The 22,864-nt window shown below is 51.0% G+C and overlaps 1 protein-coding gene across 2 annotated transcripts in view; it reads left to right on the forward strand.

Annotated features, from left to right (window-relative positions):
* Positions 1–18,676, forward strand: part of ADAMTS14 (ADAM metallopeptidase with thrombospondin type 1 motif 14) — a gene marked incomplete at its 5' end in the record, with an annotated part of 79,718 nt that extends 61,042 nt beyond the window's left edge. For both annotated transcript variants that reach the window (XM_080688667.1, XM_080688666.1), the window contains 10 exons: positions 948–1,081; positions 1,420–1,543; positions 4,767–4,847; positions 7,469–7,632; positions 8,785–8,953; positions 9,425–9,557; positions 11,105–11,312; positions 14,090–14,219; positions 14,349–14,441; positions 16,686–18,676. In XM_080688667.1, the coding sequence (XP_080544793.1) occupies positions 948–1,081; positions 1,420–1,543; positions 4,767–4,847; positions 7,469–7,632; positions 8,785–8,953; positions 9,425–9,557; positions 11,105–11,312; positions 14,090–14,219; positions 14,349–14,441; positions 16,686–17,176 (1,727 nt within the window). In that variant the 3' untranslated portion in view covers positions 17,177–18,676. The remainder of the gene's footprint in view (positions 1–947; positions 1,082–1,419; positions 1,544–4,766; positions 4,848–7,468; positions 7,633–8,784; positions 8,954–9,424; positions 9,558–11,104; positions 11,313–14,089; positions 14,220–14,348; positions 14,442–16,685) is intronic.
* Between the last annotated feature and the right edge of the window lie 4,188 nt (positions 18,677–22,864).

The following is a 22,864-nucleotide window of genomic DNA, read 5'->3' on the forward strand; positions in this document are numbered from 1 at the left end:
CCCTTAGAAATGTGGCTGAGTGAGCAGCTTGCTTTGAAAGCCTTGCAGATCCAGTTAGAATCCAAACAAACCACCGTAGCACAGGGTGGGGAGGGGCTGTGAGGGGTGGGGAGGCTGATGGGGCAGCTAGACTTTGAGTTTTCCCAGGACTTTCAGACAAATTCCAGGAAGCTAGCTAAGCCCCAACCTCCCATTTTCTAAGAAACACAGGGAGTGTTTATATGTTCTCTGGGACCTCCTTTTTACATCAATAGCCCAGATAGAGAATAGAACATTTAATTGTTAGAACTAGAAAGGAGCCCCTTCCCTCCCTCACTGCTGCTGCATTTACAAACCCAAACACAGACCACTATTCCTGCTTTTCATATTTCCTTGTAATGTTTGCAAGCATGTTAAGATACACCACCACATGTGTGGCTGGTTAAATGCATGTAGAGGTCAGAGCAGGACCCAAGACAGACTGCCTGCACTAGAATCCTGGCTCTTCCACTTACTGTGTGGCCCGGTACAAATTCCTAACCTCTCTGGTCTTTGGTTTTCTCCTCTGTAATGTTAGAACCTACTTCCTTGGGCATAGAAAGCCTTAAATGAGTTAATTCACGAAAAGCGTTTGAAGTTGTACATCAAGAATGTGTAAAGGTTTGGGAAGTATCTGGCACATAGTAAGCATTCACTACCTGTTGGCTTGTTATTGTTGTTGTTATTATTTTATCACTTGATTTTTCTCAACCATCCGATGTAGCATTTTACTGATCAAGGAAAATAAATTAGAAACGGAGGCTCGAAGGGATCAGATATGATTTGCCTAAGATCACATGGCCAATAAGCAAGGGGCAGAGCAGGAAACTTGAGCCCCAGCCCCACTGCGCCCCCTATTGCCCAGAACTGGCTCTGGAGCTTCCAGCCTGAGCCCAGCTAGGGGCTCAGCATGGCTCCTCTCCCCACAGACACCCAGAAGTGCGAGCTGATCTGCCGGTCAGAGGACACGGGGGATGTGGTCTTCATGAACCAAGTGGTCCACGATGGGACACGCTGCAGCTACCGGGACCCCTACAGTGTCTGTGCCCGCGGGGAGTGTGTGGTAGGTGGCCCCCGCCAGACCACCCACTCTCCCGGCCCCTTCTGCTCCCTACAAAGACAAGCATTGCCTCACTTTTCCCACCCACACCCCTTCGTCTTCAAACATAACCCTGGGATGCTAGAAGGGGGCTATTGCCCAGCCCCGTTCAAGAGGAGAGGAGTGGCCAGTTTTAAGACCTTGCCCATGTCACATGCAAGCTTGTGACAGAGCCCTGTCCAGGAATGGGTTCTCTTATGTCTGGGGCCTGGGGATGAGGGAGTGGGGGGCAGAGGCTGCTGACCTCAGGGTGGTGAATGGGCATGGGAACCTCCTCCCACTGACCCCACCTCTGGCCTCAGCCCGTCGGCTGTGACAAAGAAGTGGGGTCCATGAAGGCAGACGACAAGTGTGGGGTCTGTGGTGGCGACAACTCCCACTGCCGGACTGTGAAGGGGACGCTGGGCAAGGCCTCCAAGCAGTCAGGTAAGCAGGCTGGGGCTGGAGGGATGGCCAGCAGCGACTGGGGTGCCTGAGTGTTCCTCAGGTGGGCCCTTCCTCCTGGAGCTGGGTCACAGTTTACGTGGGGAGAAAGGGCCTCAAAGCCAGTCTCCAGACCGTCCCGGCTGCCCAGGGCTGGTGACCAGAAGCCATAGCTGGTCACCTTGTTTTCCAGGTGACCTGCTACCTGTGTTTGGGGCCAGGGACTCGGAAGCATTTTCCTGCTAGGCAGTGTGTGGTGACAGGGCTCAGCCATCTCTTGGCTCTGGGGCTGTTGGTGGGAGTGAGGAGTCCGACCCATTTGAAAGTGTGGCCCAGGCTGAACTGGTAGTGTACTTCCCCTCTCTGCCCTCTCACTTTAAAAAAACCCGTGGTGGAAACCAAGATGGCGGCATAGGTAAACACCTAAACTGCTGCCTCGCACAACAATTTCAAAACTACAACTAAAAGACAGAACAGACACCATCCAGAACCACAGGAAAGCTGGCTGAGTGAAAATTCTACAACTAGAAGGAAAAAGAAAAGCTCACAGAGAATTGGAGGTACGTCAAAGGGGCTTTGTGCGCGCAGAGAGGAAGAGCGGCTGAGAGCCTGGCTGACTTTCTCTGGCGGAAGGGGGAAGGAAGCCCCCGACCGCACTGAACCCCAGTTCTGACTGCACTTAACCACGGTTCCGGGCGAACCCCTGGGGACCCACGCTCTTACGGGGGGCGTCTGGACTCTCGGGCGGAGACTCGAGCTGGGAAAGGCAGAAGCCTGAAGGCGCGCGCGGGCCAGTGCGCACAAAGGCTGCGGAGGTTGCCACAGGCTTTCCCTAGTGGAAGGGGTCAGAGGATCCTGACTGCACTGAGCCCCAGTTCTGACTGCAGTGAACCCCAGTTCCAGGCGAGCCCCTGGGGACCCACGCTCTTGTGGGGGGAGTCTGGACTCTCGGGCGGAGACTCGGGAGCCGGAGAAGGCGGAGGACTGAAAGCGCACATGCGCGCAAGGGCAAGGCTGACAGGAAGCCAAGACTGAGACTCCACCCCATCCAAGCTGAGCACAGAGCCTATTGCAATTTGGCAAGTCTAATCCTATAAAGCTGTCTCCAGCACCGAACTTCTCCCAGCATAGACACAGCTGATCCTTACAGCCAACTGGCCTGGAGGTCAATTCCTCCCAGTGATACCAACAACAATCAAGACTTAATTACAACAAGGCTGTACACACAGTCCACAAAGGGGTGCACCAAGAGTGTCCACCTCAGGTTAACTGGGGAAGCAGACCCACTGGGCCATATTGGAAACCTAGCACAAATATATCTACCTTACCAACTCAGGGAATCAGTGAAAATGCGGGGTCAAAGAATCAGATCACAAACGGAAGAAATGGAGGAAAACAAACGACTGGATATAGAATTCAAAACCACCGTTATAAGACTTTTTAAGAATATCCTAGAAAAGGCCGATAAATATAACGAGACCCTCGAAGATATGAAAAAGGACCAACTAGAAATTAAACATACACTGACTGAAATAAAAAATATTATACAGAGACCCAGAAACAGAATAGAGGAACACAAGAATCAAGTCAAAGAATTGAAATACAAAGAAGCAAAAAACACTCAACCGAAAAAGCAAAAAGCAAAAAAAAAAAATCCAAAAAGTTGAAGATAATGTAAGAAGACTCTGGGACAACTTCAAGCGTACCAACATCAGAATTATGGGGGTGCCAGAAGAAGAGAGAGAGCAAGATACTGAAAACCTATTGGAAGAAATAATGACCGAAAACTTCCCCCACCTGGTGAAAGAAATAGACTTACAAGTCCAGGAAGCCCACAGAACCCCAAACAAAAGGAATCCAAAGAGGACCACACCAAGACACATCATAATTAAAATGCCAAGAGCAAAAGACAAAGAGAGAATATTAAAAGCAGCAAGAGAAAAACAGTTAATTACCTACAAGGGAGCACCCATACGACTGTCAGCTGACTTCTCAACAGAAACTATGCAGGCCAGACGGGAGTGGTAAGAAATTTTCAATGTGATGAATAGCAAGAACCTACAACCAAGATTACTCTACCCAGCAAAGCTATCATTCAGAATTGAAGGTCAGATAAAGAGCTTCACAGATAAGAAAAAGCTGAAGGAGTTCATCACCACCAAACCAGTATTATATGAAATGCTGAAAGGTATTCTTAAAGAAGAGGAAGAAGAAAAAAGTAAAGAGAAAAATTATGAACAACAAATACATATCTATCAACAAGCGAACCTAAAAATCAAGTGAATTAAAAACCTGAGGAACAGAATAATCTGGTGAATATAATAGAATCAGGGGCATAGAAAGGGGGTGGACTGATAATTCTCAGGGGGAAAGGGGTATGGGGGGTTCATGAAGAGAATGGACAAAAATCATACACCTATGGATGAGGACAGTGGGGGGGAGGTAAGGGCAGAAGGTGGGGTGGGAAATGGGTGGAGGGGAGCTATGGGGGGAAAAAGGAGAAATAATTGTAATAATCTGAATAAAGATTTATTTAAAAAAATAAAAAAATAAAAAAACCAAAAAAAATAAAACAATTTGAATAACAAAATAAATAAATAAATAAATAAAATAAATAAATAAAAAAACCCGTGGTGCCTCCTGCTTTGAACTCCTTGACTTTCCTCTCTCTACCTTCAGTCTTGCCAAACTTGCTGTTGAAAAGGCCAGATATTAGTCCTTTACATGTTAGTGTGAACTAGATCATTGCACTTGGGGGATTGTTACAGCTTTACCTTATCTCTCCTTGTTGGGAGAAGATTGGTGGCTCCAAGAAAGGTTTGTTTCCAGGCGTTGGGTTGGCCATGAGGGCCCAGGGCAGCCATGGATCTTCATGGCCTGCTTCATCTAAATCCCTGCCGTGGCTTAAGATATGAAAAGAAAGTGTGGGGGGGCGGGGGCGGGGAGGAAAAATCCAGAGAGAAGAGGAGGGTCAAGAGAGTGGGAAATAGTAGCAACTACCACACACAGAGCCCCTTCGAGTACCTAGAGTATCTTGAGCTACAGCAGCTCATGTGATCCTGGCACCACATTGTGGGGAAGGGCCCATGCCTGTTTTACAGATCAGGAAACTGAGGTTCCTGGGTACCTATGGCGGGGTGGTGTGGGGGGGGCCATGAAAGGGGATGCTGGGCAGTGGGACCATGGCTCAGGGTGCTCACAGCTTTTCTGGATCCTCCTCTGGTAGGAGCTCTCAAGCTGGTACAGATCCCAGCCGGTGCCAGGCACATCCAGATTGAGGAGCTGGAGAAGGCCCCCCACCGCATTGGTGAGTGTCGAGGGGCTGCCAGGCCCCCAGAGCTGCCCACAGGTTTGGGGGAGCTGGGAGAGGAGAGGGTTCTAATGCAGGGAGGATTTCACAAATTTGAATAATGACAGAGAACCTCTTTTTATTTTGTTTTTCTGTGGTTTAGCAGTTTGGGCTGGGCTCACCTGGGTCTGCTTCCACCTCACTGCCCGGACTTGCTCATGCAGATGCACTCAGCTGGTGGGTGTGTAGGGCCCTGGTTGGTACTGGCTGTCAGCTGGGGTCATGGGGCTGACAGGGCCATGTCCCCAGCAGGCTAGCCCAAGGTTATATACGTGGTATCTGTCACATGGTCCTCAGGAGTTGTGAGAGCGGGCAGGCCCAGTGTGCAAGCTTTTTGCATCATGCTTTGTTTGTTTGTTTGTTTGTTTGTTTGTTTGTTTGTTTTAGAGAGAGGAAGAGAAAGAGAGAGAGAAACATTGATAGGTTATTCCACTTATTTATGCATTCATATGTGTTCATTGGTTGCTTCTGGTATGTGCCCTGACCACGGATCAGATCCCCAACCTTGGTATATTGGGGTATTGGGCCAACACCCTAACCAACTGAGCTACTCAGCCAGGGCATGTCATGCTTTCTAATGTCCCATTGGCCCAGCAAATCTTGTGGCCAAGCCCAGGCTGAAGGTATAGAAACAGACCATCTCTTGATGGAAACATGGTAGAGCCACAGTGCAAAGGAGCATGTAGACAGGAATAGGAGGCATTTGTAGCCATTTTTTGCAACCTACTGTCTAAATTATTCTCATTATAATGACAAACATAGTCACTAAACTAGATGCCTCCCCTTTATATTTATAACAGTTCTACAACTATCTAGCCAAGGCAGATGAAAAGTTAGGGCCTCCAAATAAATCAATAAAATTCAAATGAAAAACATTCATGTCATGAGAGATTTTTTGTTGTTGGTTTGTTTGCTTTATTCTGCTTTTGTTGAAACTAAATTGGCAGTCCAAAAATGAACATGTCCAAAAGAGGCAAGTCCACAGAGATAGAAAATAGGTCAGTGATTGTTGGGGGCTGAGGGGAGAGGGAAGGGGAGTGACTGCTACTGGGTCTCAGATTTCTCTGGGGATGATGAAAATGTTCTGGAATTAGATTGCACAACCTTGTAAATACACTAAAAAGCACTGAATCGCACACTTTAAAAGGCTGGGTTGTACGGTATGTGATTTAGATCTGAATTTAAAAAACATAAGCATGGTTTAGAGCAGGGTCCTGGCAGGGAGGGGGCAGCAGGCTGTTGCCTGCATTTGGGGCAATGGATGGTTCTCTCACACCTGTCCATGTTCAGACCCCTTACAGAGGGCACATAGGTCACACTGTCACTGAGCCCCTCTTACATATTGTGCCCACCAAGTCACACTGCTTGGCCCCAACTCGTCAGAAACACAACCACAAAACATAACATCTCTTGGCAGATTCGTATGTCACAAAAATGCTGACATTTATATTTTTAGATTATCGTCAAAGTAATATAAACATTTTTAAAAGTCTCCTGGAGAACTTGTCTCCCCTGGAAAATACATCCACGTTAGCACAGCTGTAATTGATCTGGAAGGTGCCTAGAGGTGTAGTCCAAACAGGCCATGGGCACAAGGGGAAACTGAGGCCCAAAGTGGGCTGTGGGCCCTCTGTGTGCTCTGATGCACCTTCAGGGGGAGCCCATCTGAGCCTGGGTCTCCTGTCTCCTGCCCAGGGCTTTGGCTCCGCCAACTCCCTGCCCACTTGCCTGGAGAATCCTGCTGGAATAGCCCCTGGGGAGGGGAGGAGGCAAGGAGAGAAGGGTCCTTGACTCCAGAAAGGGAGTGGAGCTCACAGGCTACTGCTGCACCCCTACAAATGGTTCCATAATATCAGCAGCCCCTTGGGCCTCCTCGGCCAGCTCCTACCCCACCTCCAGAAGTCTAGCATCTTGATCCTCTGTAGGTAGGGAGTGATCAGGAAGCTTCTGTAGAGGTGGGGCAAGCCCCTCGCATGGGGCAGCTCTGTGCGTGCACATTCGCCTGTGTTTATCATGTGAGTTCCCTGAAGGGTTGGGGCTCTGCCGGAGGCCAGGACAGGGACGGGCGTTGGAACTTGGCATTGGCACAGGTTGTATGAGTATACATGTGTGGGGCACATGGCATGTATAGACTGTATGTGTGTGTGTGCACGCATGCATGTGCCCTTGTATGTGCCTGTATGTGCCTGACAGGGTATGGATTCTCTGGGGAAGACCAGGACAGTTGGCAGCCTTGGCGGTGAAGGTCCTGTCCAGACTCATTAGACTCTCCTGGAATTAGGGGACTTGGACTCTTTAAAAAGAAGAGAACTCACGCTGTCATAATGTCTACATGTGCTGGCCCTTGAGCTGGCACTTTCCACACGCATCTCGTTTAAGCCTGATGACATCCATGAAGGCTCTTGTTATATCCCATTCTGTGGTTGGGGATAGAGGCTCTGAGAGGCTCAGGTGGGAAGGAGTAATAGTAGTCAGGGCGCCCTGAGGTGTTCCCTGGCAAGGTCTGAAGCCCCTGGAGGTCTGGCTTGTGGCCCTGTGGAGGGGAACAGAAATCTGTGTGTCCCTCTTTCCCTGACCAGCGGTGAAGAACCAGGTCACAGGCAGCTTCATCCTCAACCCCAAGGGCAAGGAAGCCACTAGCAGAACCTTCACTGCAATGGGCCTGGAGTGGGAGTACGCAGTGGAGGACGCCAAGGAAACCCTCAAGACGAGCGGGCCCCTGCCCGAAGCCATCGCTGTCCTGGTGAGCCCCCGCCTGGTCCTCCTAGCTCACTGTCCCTGCTGCTGAGCCAGCACAGGCCTGCTGGAAATCCTCCGGTCCCACTCTCTTCGGGAGCCTGAGCTGGGCCAAGGTGCCCTCCATCGCAGGCCAGCTCCTCATCTGTGCTTAAAGGCTGGCAGGATTGCAGTGAGGAGGGAAAAAGGAACAGTTGTCTCACTGTCGTACCAGAGACGCCACACACAGGGCGTTTGTTCTCCGCAGCGTAGAGCCCTGGGTTTGTCCCTTGTGTTGTCCTGGCACCATCCAGTGTTAGCATGCACTATGGCATTGCCAGCGAGTGAGTTGGCAACTGACCCTGGGGTGCCATCTGACACTGCGGGCTTCCTGAGAAGGGAATAGGCCACTGTCCTGGCTGGGGCCTCTCTCCCAGCCCTTCCTCCTAGACCACAGGCCAGAGCTTAAGGAGCAGGGATCGTTAACCCAGGAGACCAGGAGGGGCCCTGTCCGCAGTGCCGTTGGCTCAGGCTGGGTTGCAGGGGAGCGTGGACAGGCTCTGTTCCTGGTGCTGCCTTCACGAGTCCGGGAGGTCCTGGAGGGCAGGGTCGAGGGCCTGCTTACTGACATCAGCACAGTAGTTCAATCCAACACCCTGTTTTCTGTTCACCTTGTATTTATTGATCACCCATACATCTAAGGCCAATTGATTGTCAACAAGGTACCAAGACCATTCAAATGGGGAAAGAATAATCTCTCTTTTTTTAAAAAAAATATTTTATTGATTTTAGAGAGGAAGGGAGACTGAGAGAGAGATAGAAACATCAATGAGAGAAAATCATTGATTGGCTGCCTCCTGCACGCCCCCCACTGGGGATCGAGCTCACAACCCAGGCATGTGCCCTTGGCCGGAATCGAACCTGGGACCCTTCAGTCTACAGGCAGATGCTCTATCCACTGAGCCAAACCAGCTAGGGCAAGAATAATCTCTTAAACTAACAGTACTGGGTCAACTGGATATCCACAGGTGAATGAAGTTGGCCCCCTACCTGACATCATGTATAAAACTTAGCTCAAAGCAGATTAAGACCCAAATACAAGAACTCAAACCCTAGAACTGTTAGAGAAAACGGATACATCCCATGAGATTGGGTTCTGAGGGATGACATCTCCCCTCAGGTGCTCCCCCCAGCTGAGGGTGGCCCCCGCGGCAGCCTGGCCTACAAGTATGTCATCCACGAGGACCTGCTGCCCCTCATCGGGAGCAACAATGTTCTCCTGGAGGAGACGGACACCTACGAGTGGGCGCTCAAGAGCTGGGCCCCCTGCACCAAGCCCTGCGGAGGAGGTACTGCCCCGGGCCCGGCTGCCCCAACCACCAGCTGCCTTGTGGGTGCGGCCCTGGGCCTCTCCGAAGGAGAGGAGCAGGAGAGGCCAGTGGGCTAACATTGTCTCTACCTGCGGTGTCCCCAGTTCATGACTCAGTTTCTCCTTGACGATCTCCAGGGTGTGGAAGCCTGTCTGGTAGGGTCTCCGGGCTGGGGCTGGGGTGCTAGCGCAGTATGCAGGCAGGGCCTCTGAGCAGAGAGGCAGCCATGTCCCCACCCACAGGACAGCTGGGATAGAGAGACAGGCTGGTCAGGGAAGGCTTCCTTAGAAAGTGACATGGGCAGGAGGGAGTACAAAGGCACAGACGGAGGTGGGATTGGCCCTCCAGGCTTTCCAGAGCTCACTGTCCCCGAGGCCCCAGACAAGGCAGTGGGGGCCTCACCCAACCAGCCCCTTGGCAGCCTGTCCCCCCCGACCCTCCCCACCACAGGTATCCAGTTCACTAAATACGGCTGTCGGCGCCGACGAGACCATCACATGGTACAGCGGCACCTGTGCGACCACAAGAAGAGGCCCAAACCCATCCGCAGGCGCTGCAACCAGCACCAGTGCCCCCAGCCTGAGTGAGTGCCCAGGAGGGACGAGGAGCCTGATCCCATGCCCGCCAGCCCGGGGTGTTGCAGACCTTCTTTCAGCCCTGGCCTTGGAGGAGGGGCTGCGGAGCCTGCTTCCTCCAGCCTGTAGCCCAGAGACTCAGCCCCGAGGCAGGACTCCCTGAGCAGAGAGCAGCCCATGCCAGGCTCTGCCCACGACCAGCGCAGCCCTCCTGTCCATCTGTCTCCTCTGGGTTCCTGGATTAACTTTCACTACCAGAAGGAAGATGCTTCCTTTGTTCTGTCACTTCCAGCATTCTTTTACAGGTGGGGAAACTGAGGCCCAATTTGGGGGCACAGCTTTCCTCAATGACCTGGGAGGTCCATGCAGGTGAGGCAGATTTCAGTGCTGCCAGGCTGCAAGCCCCAGGCAGGGCACTGTCCACCAGCTCTCCTCAGCTTGGTCATCTGGGCCATGGACTCAGCCTGGCCTGCTAGCCCCAGCCATGGTCTAGCTAGACCCTGATTGGGGATTCCTGGCCTGAGGATATAGGCTATTTTGAGCACAGGGTCATATTCTTGAGGTTATTTGGAGGTGGCCTTGGGGAAGAGGAAAGAGCTGTGACTTATGGAGGATTCAAGGTCAGGCCTCCAGGCAGGGCTGAGGGTAGCTGGCCATGGGAAACCACAGAGAGCCAAATCCAATCTCCTGCCCTCCCAGGAGTCCTCCATGGTGGGGGGCAGGTGCCCACTGGCCCCGCTGATTCACAGCAGCTCCTGCTCCCTCGGGCTAGGGGAGCTTCAGGGCCAGGGCTGGAGCTGGTGACCAGCGCTAGAGCCTGCTATAGCCTCCCTGTGCTCGGCCCAGGCTGGGATCCCCAGCCCCTCAGCTCTCCACGCTTCCCTTTATGTGCTACTATACACTGGTATTCAGGCCACCTTCCCCACAAGGCCATGCAAGGCTAACAAGTCACCCATCCCAGCTTGTCTGTAAAATTGTCCAGTGAAGTTTTGGGGCTTTTTGTTTTTTAAAGGAAGGGGTTGACTGAAAGAGCCTGGTTTACCACCAGCTTAGCTGACCAGCACGGAAGCTCTGCAGGCACTAATGGTGATAGTAATAGTGCCTGCATTTATTACATGCCTACTGTATGGCATGGACCCTGCCAGGTGCTTTACATAGATCAAGTCCTTTAATTGCCTGAAGTGCCCATGGTAGAGTGTTCTACTGTACAAGCTGTGACTGCAGCTGTTTTGTGCTCTTGATGGAAAGATGGGGTAACTGAGGCTTAGACGGGATAAAAGCTTGCTCAAGGATATGCAGGGTGCCGGGATTTAAATATGCATTATACCCATTTTTCAGATGAGGCGTCAGAGAAGAGATTAAGTGACCTCCTTGAGGCCACACAGCCTGGCATCTGCAGAGCCAGAAGGACAGTGGTCTTGGCCCCCAAGCATTCTGAAGTCCAAACCCACTCTCTGGCTTTTGCCTGCAGCAGTTCAGTGGGTGGAAGCGACCTTGGGAGGAAATGTCCCCATGGCCCCACCTCCCCTCCACTTTCTGCCCTGTCTGTCTCCAGGTGGGTGATGGAGGAGTGGAGCACCTGCAGCCGGAGCTGTGGGAAGCTGGGGGTGCAGACTCGGGCAGTGCAGTGCCTGCTGCCCCTCTCCAACGGTACCCACAAGGCCATGCCAGCCAAAGCCTGCCCTGGGGACCGGCCGGAGGCCAGGCGGCCCTGCCTCCGAGTGCCTTGCCCAGCCCAGTGGCGGACCGGAGCCTGGTCCCAGGTGAGTTGTCCTTAGAGGGTGGAGGGGCTAGGCCAATGGGGCACCTTCTCTGGGGAGTCAGGGAGGAGGTGGGACTAGATGGGGGAACTATTGAAAGATCCGGTGCTCCCCGCAAACAGAGTTTCTGGCTGACTTTTTCCCCCCTTATATGACTTGGTTTTTCTCAACACTGAGTGGAACAGCTCCCATGTGCCCTGGGCCATGGCTCTGGGCTAGGCCTTTAAATTCATTTACTATTTGCTTTGACCTTCATGCAGCACTAGGAGACATGGGCTACTATCCCCTTATTACAAATGAGCAAATTGAAGCACATTCTTGCATTCAATAAATATTTGCTAAGTGCCAGCTACATGCCAGGCACACTGAGCTAGGAATGCAGGGATCCGGCATTAGCCAGCCAGATCTGATCCTTGTGCTTGTAAAGCTCATGATCTAGTGACGGAGACATAAGGGACAAGTAAACTCATAACAAAAGCATTTACAGGGTGCAGTTGGATCTGTGTGGGACGTGAATGGATTAATGCACCAGAGAGGGCCTCACTGAGGAGGTGACCTTTTGAGCTGAGGCCCGAGAGATGAGCCACAGAAGGCCCCTGAGGCAGGGACAACTTTCCACATTCCAGACACTGAAAGGACAGTGGGTCTGGAGCTTGATGAAAGGGGCAGGGGCTGCAGGAGGACATGGGGAAGGTGGCCAGGGCTTTAGGAAGAGGTATAAAGCTATACCGTATCCTCAGAGCAGTGGGAAACTACGGAGTTTTTATGTGGGTGTTACGAGCTCTGATTTCAGGTTTAAAGGTTCACTCTGGCAACTCGGTAGAAAGTTCATTGTTGGGAGGCGGAGGAGAAAAGGGAAACAGTTAAGAAGGTTGTGGAGTAGTCCAGATGTTCTTGGCTGGGCCCTGGAAGTGGCCATAGGATCTCTTTCTGATGTCTAGGGTTCTCTCTTAGAAATTCACTTATACAAACCTTGAAGACATTATGCTAAATGAAATAAAACAGGCACAAAATGACATATGATCCCACTTAGATGAGGTACTTAGACTAGTCAAATTCATAAAGACAGAAGGTAGATGGGTGGTTTATAGAGCTGGGGGAGGGAGGACTAGGGAGTTAGTGGTTAATTGGGACAGAGTGTCAGTGTGGAAAGATGAAAAGAGTCCTGGAGATGGATGGTGGTGCGGGTTGCCCAATAATATGAATGTACTTAATGCCACAGAACTATATACTTAAAAATAGTCAAAATGGTAAATTTTATGTGATGTATATTTGGCCACAATTTAAAAACCTAATTTGATCAAGGAGATAAGCACAGGGAGGGTTATTGTAACAGCAAAAAATGAGGGAATATCCTAAATGTTTATCTATTGGAGATTGGGAAGGAGAGTCATGGTCTGTTCATACAATTAATACTACAAACAAGCTTGAACGGTAAGCATCAACATAAACCTCAGAAAAATAAATGTGATAAAAAGCACCGAAGTATGAAGAAGAAAAGCCCTTCCAATTCACTTAAAGTTTAAAAAGGCACAACACAATATTTGAAAATAAGCCGGAATGCTGGTGTTTTAAAGCTGCTGGTGGTATTTGAACAGGTTTCTATGACCAACTTCTTCAGACTTTTTTGTACACTTGAAATATTGCATCATAAAGAGTCTTTTGAAATAACGAAGAATCCCCACACAACTCACGAAGATTTTATGTTGTTCTCCATAATACATAGATTTATCTGTTTTAGTATAAAACAGGAAGATTGCTGGTCCCACAAAAGACCCTATAGTTAAATCTAACAGAGAAGTGACAGGTGATAGGAGATAGTTGCCCCTTATAAGTCGTGGCAAGCACTTGAGAGCAATTGTTTGTAATTATTCACCTCAGGAGGATGAGCCACCTTGTGTCATGGTTCTGTGTGGCCCGTGACACGGTGTCTCCCTCGGGTTGTCCCATGCCCAGTCTGAGATGTGGAACTCTGCAAGTTCTTTCCCATCCCACTAGGCGAGGCTGTGCTCGGTGCCTAAAACCCAGCCTTCTCATTCTAGCTTCACATTGGGCAGTCTTGCTTTTCCTGGAGGCCCCACCCACCACCACCCATCTGTCAGAGAAAGAAGTGTGAGGGGGATGCTGTGTGTGGCAGCCCTCGCATGTGGTTGCTGTCTTCTGCTCCTTTTACCAACGCCTTTTCCTGGGGAAGAAGACATTTTTGACCATGCCTCTGCATGCTGAGTTTTGGTCATCTGAGCCACAGATTCAATGAATGTCAGACCTAGAAGGGTCTATGGGACCTTGTCACCAACTGTCTGTTTAGCAGATGCCATGATCCAGGTCCCTGCATGCTGTTACCAAGATAGCATCAAGTAAACGGTCCTGCCCCAGGTCCCAAGGGCTAGTGGATCAAACAGGGGAGTTTGCCAGGATGATACACAAAATATTTAAGAACCCGGACACAGACCAGGCAGAGTGGACACAGGCGGTATTGCCGGACTGGGGTCCTGAGCCAGGTTTAACTGTTCAGATGGTGGAAGGGTTCCTGGGGTTCTGAGCTCAGTGGCTGTCTGCCACCCAGGACAGGAGTATTTGACAGCTGGCATGCTGTCCTGGTGAGGCTGTTTAGCAGCAGTTCTTTGCTCATCCCGCTGATCAGGTGGGGACTTGGCACCTTTCTTTGTACCCTTTCTGTCCTGGGCATTGGCAGGATTGGAGCTCACTGCCCCCTCCCTCTGTCTCTCCACCTGCCCCTCCCCGACCACTGTGGCCTGGCCCTGTCTGTCTCATGGCAGTGCTCTGCCACCTGCGGAGAGGGTATCCAGCAGCGGCAGGTGGTGTGCCGGACCAATGCCAATAGTCTCGGACAGTGCGAGAGGGACAAGCCGGACACCATCCAGGCCTGCAGCCTGCCTGCCTGCAGAGGTGAGCTGCATAGGATGGGGTAGGGGGAGGACAGGCAGGCCCAGCTCCTCTAGACCCGATTCCCAGCCCAGCCTGTATCCTGGCCCCCTAGAAATCCCCAATATCAGAGGTACTTCTTCCTGCTCACAGGAAATCTCCAGAACTCTACCGTGAGGGCTGACGTCCAGGCACTCGTGACCCCACAATCTGGGCCCCTACATCCTATTAACAAGATAACATCAAGTAAGTGTATTTCTGGGCCCCACTCCTCCCCCAACCTTCCAGTGGCCACTGCTCCATGTGGTGGAACAGACCCAGCTTCCAGTCTGTGCATGTGACCTTAGCCTCCAGAAGCCTCAGATTCCTCAGCTGTGAGGTGGGGATAATGCTTGTCCTGGTCCGTGATCCCTTATCTGCAATTCTAAAATGCTGAAAGCTGCAAATGTTTCCCTAAATTTGGTGCAGATTCATTTGGCAGCAAAATTTGACCTGAACTAACAAGAGATCAGTTATTCTGCTATAAAAACATTGCCATATTTGGTTATAAGATGATGTCCCAATCTCCACTGGGAATGTTATACAATATGAAACAGTGAATATTATCTTTCTAACCTCAAAAGTTCTGAATTATGAGCCATATATTGTTTCAAGATTTTTGGATAATCAGATGTAGATCTGAGCTGCGGTCATACGGCTGTTGAGAGAATTAAATGAGATAATGCATGCACTCCTGTCCAGCTGTCAGCTAACAACAACAAAAATAGTAGTTTCTCTCTGCCTCATGATCAGTTCTTTCTCCCACACATGCATTCACCCACCCATCCATTCATCTACCCATCCATGCACCCACCTATCTACTCATCCATCCATCCATCAATAATTGACTAGGTACCTGCTATGTACCAGGATCAATGTTCTATGTGCCCTTCTAAATTCCTTCTCTCTTTCCCTTCCTCTCTTTCCCAAGGGTAAGTAATTGTAGATCTGAGTTAAGAAGATGAGTAGCAGAAACATCACAGACACTAACTTCTAGTTCGAGGACCAATTGTCCTTGTGCCCTTGGGCAAATCCCTGAACCTCTCTGAGCTCAGTGACCGCATCTGTAAAACAAAGCGGTCTGACTAGATGTCCTCAGAGAATTTTCTGGCTCTGACTTTATGGCTTCTCTGCTCCTGTGCTGAGGCTCAGGCTGTGCAAGGGCCTGGGTTTCCTTCCCTTTGCCTCCCAAGAGCAAAGGATGGGGCTCTGATTCCGGTCCTAGAATTCTGGCGCCATCTAGAGGCCACAAGACTCATTCCTTGGACTTCTGTTGGTGCAGAAACAAAGCAAACAAAGCTAGTATAGTGAGCACTCCTCTATGCCAGGAATTTTATAAATGTTGTTTATATTGTTATTATTCATTGGTAAATGCCAGCGTTATCCCCATTTTGCAGGTGAAGAAACAGAGGGTGGTGGTGGAGAAATTGACTTGCCCAAGGCCTCACAGCTTTTAAGTGGTGGAGCCTTGATTGGAACCTAGATCTGCTTGATTCCACATTTACTGGTGGAGGGCTTAGTGCTCCAAATGGCCTGTTTGACCAGTGTGTCACAAGTGTGACTTACCTGGGTATTCACCTGGTCCTGGTGGAGTGGATCAGACTCCTTTGGGTTGATTGGGAGGAGGCACGGGTTCCCACTTCCACCCAGAGCAAGGTTCCCAAGATCTGCTACACGTTGGAGTCACCCAGGGCCCAGGTCACACCCACCCCACCCGGTCTCTCTGGGTGTAGGAGCTCGGCAGTGGCTATTGGTAAAGCTCCCCAGGTGATTCCAGTTGGCAGTCAAATCTGACAACTCATGATGTAGGGCCGTGGTTCTCAGAGTTTCCCGTGTATTGGCATCACCTTGAAGGTCTTGTTAAAACACAGGGCTGGGCCCTAGCTGGTTTGGCTCAGTGGCGAGCATCAGCCTGTGGACTGAAGGGTCACTAGTTTGATTCCAGTCAAGGGCACATGCCCGGGTTGTAGGCTTGACCCCCAGTGTGGGCATGCAGGATGCAGCCAATCAATGATTCTCTCTCATCATTGATGTTTCTCTCTCTCTCTTCCTTCCTTTCTCTGAAAGCAGTAAAAACATATTTAAAAACAAACAAACAAAAAACACAGAGCTGGGCCCCACCCCAGAGTTACTGATTCGGGAGGTCTGGGTGAGGCCTGAGAATGTGCATTTCCAACAAACTTCGGTGATGCTGATGCTGCAGGCTGGGGTCCTGCTTTGAGAACCACTGCTCAGGGTTTAGTCCCTCTGCCACATAATAAGGGCGGTTACTCAGTCCTGTCTCCTATCAGGCGGTCCGTTTCTCCATCTGGGAATAAGCTTTATAGTGAGTCCAGCCAGAGCAGGAGAAGGGCCTGCAGCTGGTGGGCTAAGGGGGAGGCCGGGGGCGTGTCCTGGTGTCAGCAGCTGACAGATGTCCTCCTGGCATCGGTCCTTGTTCTATGTGTGCAGCAGAGCCCTGCATGGGGGACAGGTCGATCCTCTGTCAGATGGAGGTGCACGAGCGCTACTGCTCCATCCCCGGCTACCACCAGCTGTGCTGTGAGTCCTGCTCCAAGAAGGCCTCAGGCCCTGATGCCAGCCTGGACCCCGGCCTGACCTCACCACCCTTCTCCACTCCTGGGAGCCCCTCACCAGGAGCCAAGGCCCCTCCAGATGCTGTGGAGCCCACTGTGGCGTCAAGGGGCTCAGACAACCATCCACATGGCCGACCCACACAGCTCCCAGGACCTCTGGGTACAAGCCCCCCAGTGACCCAGCGCCTCGGCTTTGCTCCCCAGAAACTGAGTCCTGGAGCATTGCAGAGTACTTCCCCTAGTGCCACCCGGGGGCAGCCTTGGGACTGGCCCACTGGCCCACCTCTGCCAGCCTCTGAGGATAAAGAGCAACTCAGGGAAGACCTGAAGCATCGGGCACCAGCCTTCCAGCCACCTCCCCGGTGACATGAGCCCCGTCCTGCCCATCCCGCCACTAGTCAAGTTTACACTCTGTGGGCCCAAGACCTCCAGCTCAGAGGACACAGCGGGCCAGGGGCAAGCACAGACTTCCTTTTAAATTATTTGTCTTCTTGTTCTAGTTTCGGGCTGATACTTTTCACCTGTGAAATGGGTGTGCGAGGAAGAAAAAAAATCAGGGAAAACCGTAACCTGAGATACCTCAGCAAGCAGCCCAGGTGACTGAGTCGAACCTCTCAGGGGCTCCTGTCTGTCTCCCCTGCCTGGACTGAGGGCCAGCTAACGCCCTGTCCTCACAGCCACTGGGCCCCACACTGGATCCGTCCAGCTGCCTGTCTGCACCAGAACTTGTGGGACCCCTATGCAGGCCTGTCTACCTGGCCCCTCTGCTCAGAGAGGCAAAGCAGGGCCAGGGAAGTTGGGGGTGGTGCCCCGGGGCAGTCAGAGAGGAAGGGAGCTGGGGGTGAGGGTGGTTGGGGGCTCCGGCTGCAGGGCTGGCGCAGGTGGGAGGCAAGTTCATTTCAGGCCCAGCCTTTTGTAGCAGGAGCTCCATGCAGCTCTTCCAGCCAAGGCCAAGCGGCAGTCCAGCTTGCCACCAGCGTTGGTGGCCACCTCTGCCTCGGTAAACAGCACTTTCTGTTGCTTCTGGGATCTCCAGTCTACAGGTGGGCTTCCCAGCCTCACTCTAGCTCACCCAAGGGGGCTCTGAACACTCTAGAAAGTGTCTTCCTCATCCAGGGATTTCCCAACTGGTGCTAGAACCATGGCATGAAGGGAGACGGCCTGGAAGGGGGCCTGCGGGACAGAGGGAGACGTGCGTTCTCAGGCTATGCCCCGTCCATCATTGCCCTTTGCCAAAGACCACTCCTGCTGGAATTAGGGGTCCTCTTCCCCCACCTGGCTCCAGCTGAGCCAGAGGTTTGTGGTGCTGATGGGGGAGGGGGTCAGGCCTCAGAGCTGAGGACCAGAGACCACTCATAGCCGGGCTCTGGAATTGACAGGGGCCACCCCGGGCAGGATATGAGCCTCTGCCCCATGCTGGGGTGGGGAGGAGACACTGACAGCACTGTGGTGCCTCAGCTGCCCCTACCCCTTACCTCCAAGGGCAGGTAACTTCCCTTGACCCTCTGGCTCTCTGGAAGCCACCTAAGTCCCCAAGGGTCCCTCCTAGGGGCCCTCACCCCAAGTGGTGCAAAGGGTCTCCCAGACTCTTTAGCAGGTGTAGAGGTGCTTGCTAGCTCTTCCTCCTCAGGATGAGGGCTGTTCTGAGCCAGGCTAGAGGGATAGGAGCAGCGGGCCGGCCTGTGAGTGCCTGGGGCGGAGAGCCCTCTACCTGCTGCCTGCCCCTCCTGATGCTGGGGCACACACTGAATCATTCCTGTGACCCAGCCTGCCTGTGAAAGGGCTGTGAACTCTGCCTTTGAGATCCAGATCTTGGAATTGTTATGTATTTATTAACATTGTCCTTGGTGTTTTGTTTTGGACCCCAAAATGTTGTGTTGTGTGTTTTTTCTCTCTGTGTTTTAGAGGACAGGGGCTGGGATGTGGCGAGATGATTGGGGGTGGGGGCTGGACAGAGAGATGCTAGAGGCACAAGAAGACTTGACCCTCAGCCTCCCTGCCTTGGCCTCACTAGCTCTGGGGCTCCTCTGAGCATCAGCTCAGGGTGGAGAGGTAAGAACAGGGCTGGGGGGCCCACTCAGGTTTCACCACTGAGTAGCTGTGTGGCCTTGGGCAAATCAACATCCAGAATGTGGTCCAAAGGGTAGAAGTGCCGGGGAGGTCGTTTTGGGATCTGCATGGCGAAGAACATTCTAATGAGCAAGGCTGTTCAAACATGCAAGGGAGACTTCCCTAGAAGGTGGTGAACATTCTTTCCCTGCAAAAGTCTGAATGGAACGTGGATGCTGGACAGGTGGTAGGAGTATGATGCATCTTGTTGGGCAGGGAAGGCTGACATGAAACATGTGCTGTACAATTTTAAAGAACCAATCCACAGCTAACCTCATGCAGTGTCAGACATCGCTAATCCATCACTGAGTGTATGGATTTGTGTTTCACAGGCCCCTCCCTAACATTGTGGGGCCCACGACAAGGACACAGAGAACCCCTCCAGGGACCTCACATGCCTGTGGGAGCATTCTAGCCCTCAACTTCAAGCCCCATTGATATCTCCCTGTAAAAACCCTCCTCCCCTTAGAAACTACCCCTTTTAAACAGCTATCACTCGGGCCTAGAAGTGCATACACGGTAACGCAGGCACACCTCAGGGGGAATGACCTAGGGAGATGCTAGCACAGGCCCTAGAATTGTACTCAGGATTGTTCGGGCAGGGAATTAGGTGGGACCAGCTACCCAGAAGGTAGACCACAAAGAGGCAGATGACCCCAGGGGGACATATACCCTTGGTGCTGTGCAATCCTTGCCATGGTTGGTAGTGTGGGCAGAGTGGGCCTCTAAGAGCCTCAGCACCCCGGCTCCAACAGCAATTTGGGCACATTGCTTATGTTCCCCTCCCCCACTGCCCGGGTAGCAGCATTTCCATCCTGAAATCTGTCCAGCTAAATCTTCATTTTAAAAAAAAATATATTTTTTATTGATTCAAGAGGTAAGGAGAGGGAGAGAAGGATAGAAAATCAATGATGAGAGGGAATCATTGATTGGCTGCCTCCTGCATGCCCCCTACTGAGGATCGAGCCCGCAACCTGGGCATGTGCCCTTGATGGGAATGGAACCCGGGACCTTCAGTCCACAGGCCAGGCTGACGCTCTATCCACTGAGCAAAACCACCTAGGGCTAAATCTTCATTTTTAAGGGCACATAGTACCCCTTGTATGACTAAATGACCATTTATTAAACCACATTCCTTAGTACTGTAAATTTAGGTTGTTTCTAAATTTTGATATCATAAATGATGTGAAGTAAATCTTTTAATTTTTACCCGATTTTTCTTAAGACAGCTTTCCAGAAGTGAATTAGAGTGAAAAATGCACCAAAACCACATCCTGAAGGCACTTGATATATATTTCCTATTGCCTTCCATAAATTGTCCAGACTTTAGTCTCTCCAATGGGATAATAGTACTACCGCCCAACTCTAAAATTTTGGTTTTTGTCATCTCAAAAAGCACTTTCAGAAGAAGTCTTGGGCATCCAAACCACATTGCCAGAACGTTTTGAATTTGCTGTCTGCAGAGCAAGAATTGGCATTCATAACTGTGTCCTCAAGAGCCTAGGATACTTGAGGGGCCTTCTGAATCTCTTCAGCCAACCATCTCGTTTAGTAGTCAGCAGGGGCTAGGGGGTAGAACATTGGTCTTGGAGGCAAAAGATCCAGGTTACAGCCCAACCCTATATCTTCATGTCTGTCCATCAGTGCTTCACTTGACTTACCACCTGCAAGACGGGGAAAGCCATCTCTGACCTGCTCCTTTGATGGGGCAGTTGTGATGATGGTATGGGTATATGGGAGAGGAGTAATCAAGGGACCCATCGGTAAGTGTCAGCTTGTCCCTTGTATAAAGAGTTGTCAAGAAAGTAGGTATGGTGATAGTAATGTGGCTTTCATAAGAGATTAATTTCTAGAAATGGGTAATTGAGTTTATAGGACTATATTGCTAACATTTACTGAACACATACTATAATGTCAGGCACTGTGCTATGCCCTTCACCCAATATCTCAGTAAATCCTTACAACAACCCCATGAGGAAACTGAGGCTCAGAGAGGTTGAGTCACTTGCCTAAGTCACTCATCTAGCAAAGTGCACACAGTCTCTCCATAAGCAGCTGAGGGGAGATCATGCAGTTGACAAAACACATGCCTGGAATTCTGTGTGCAGGCCACCTGCTGGTACCCAGTAAGTGACAGTGTTTGCAAAAAGAAAAGGGCTTGAGGTTCTTAGTATTGAAATCAGAGCCCAGATAATCCACTTACTGCTTAATCTAGTGCTCTGGCTGAGGAGAATCCTATATAATAAAAGGCTAATATGCAAATTGTCCCCTCAGGAGTTCAACTGACAGGGAGTTTGACCACTTGCTATGACATATGCTGACCACCAGGGGGCGGCGTGGAATGAAGAAAGGCCCAGGCCGGAGCCAGGGGAAGGAAGGCCCTGGCCGGCAGCCCAAAGGCCCTGATCAGCCTGATCACCGGCCAGGCCTAGGGATCCTACCCATGCATGAATTTCGTGCACTGGGCCTCTAGTTCTCATATAAAAGCAGAAGCTGAGGCTCAGGGTAATGAAGTAACTGCAGAAGGTGACACCGGGAGTGGCTGAGCCTGGCTCTAAAGCCACCAAGTCTATCCTTCCACTCTGCCAAGTAGCTGCAGAATTAGAATGTGGTCAGGGCACAATAGTCCTGGCCACTAGGTAAAACTAAGCTATCAATCAACACCGTTTGCAGTGAATGGAATTGGATTCCCCACTGCTAACATCCTGCAATTTAGGATGCAATAAAATATACTCCACACGGAAGTTTCCCTGATCCGTGAGTGTGGGCAAAACCTTTCCCTCTTTAGGGCTCAGCTTCTACTATAAAATAGATGATTGAACTCAATGCTCATTGGGCTGTTGTTCCAACCAAGAGCCAAATTGTCTCGGGGCCATTGTTACGGGGGTGTGGAGCTTAAGGGGCAGAAAGAGCTAGAGAGCTGACGCGGTGGACATGAATGAGCTGGAACATGCCACAAATGGACGGCATGTGTGTCCAGAGCAGGATGCCCAGACTCCAGGCAAATGTCGTAAATGAGGGTGGGGAATGTAGTGAACAAGAGCTTAATCCAGGCAGAACAGGATCCAGAGTTTCCACAGCTTCTGATGTTTTCAGAGAAATCTTAAGTCCTGAGTTTTAAGTGTTCACAAAGAATAAATACTCCAAAGCTCAAAGGAAACTTATCAGCGGTCTGGGTTTTATCCTTGGGCCACATGCTGCCTCTGGTCTGCTGAGCTGGACCAAGGTGGGCTCGGTTGGTTGCTGCAGTCCCAGAGCCACCAACACAGCATCTTTGCCTGGAGCTCCTCCTCTCCTCCTCCTTCCCCTTCTCTTCAAGTCTGGGGTGTGCAGCTCCAGGTCAGGTTACTTTAAAGGGCTAGGACCCTGCAGGAGAGCCTTCCCTTTGCCCTGGCTAGACCGGTTTGGAGGGAGTGCTGTTAGCAGCTTTAGAAAGAGGGGCCAAAGAGGGTTCTGGCTGTGTGACTGAGGAGAGTCATGTCTATCTCTGTGCCTCAGTTTCTTTTTGATCTCTCCATGATACTTAGTAAAACAGGATGCTATGTGATTACATGCTTGGTTGCCCCTTACTAGCTATGACAAGTTACTTAACCTCTCTGCCTCGTTTCTTCACCTAAAAAGGGAGGGGGGGGTAATAGTAATATTTAATCTCATTATGAGAACTAAATGGGATAATATATATTAAATGCTAAGCATAGTGCCAGGGACATCAAAGGCCTTTAACAAATGTTAGTGATTTTTATTACCGGGATACCCACTTAATTCTATAGTTTGAACTTAGAATCACAGACTTCCAAGTAAGAAGGGGCCTAAGTGAGCTGAGGGCTGACCTGATGCCCAAAGAGAGGAGGGACTTCCCCAGGACAGACAGCTCGCTGGGGCCACCATGCTGTTCCCTGACAGGGATTTGGGGAGAGACCCTGGGAGGTGCACACTGCTCATTGG

The sequence above is a fragment of the Plecotus auritus genome, assembly GCF_963455305.1.
Source record: "Plecotus auritus genome assembly, chromosome: 9".
Taxonomy (NCBI): Eukaryota; Metazoa; Chordata; class Mammalia; order Chiroptera; family Vespertilionidae; genus Plecotus; species Plecotus auritus.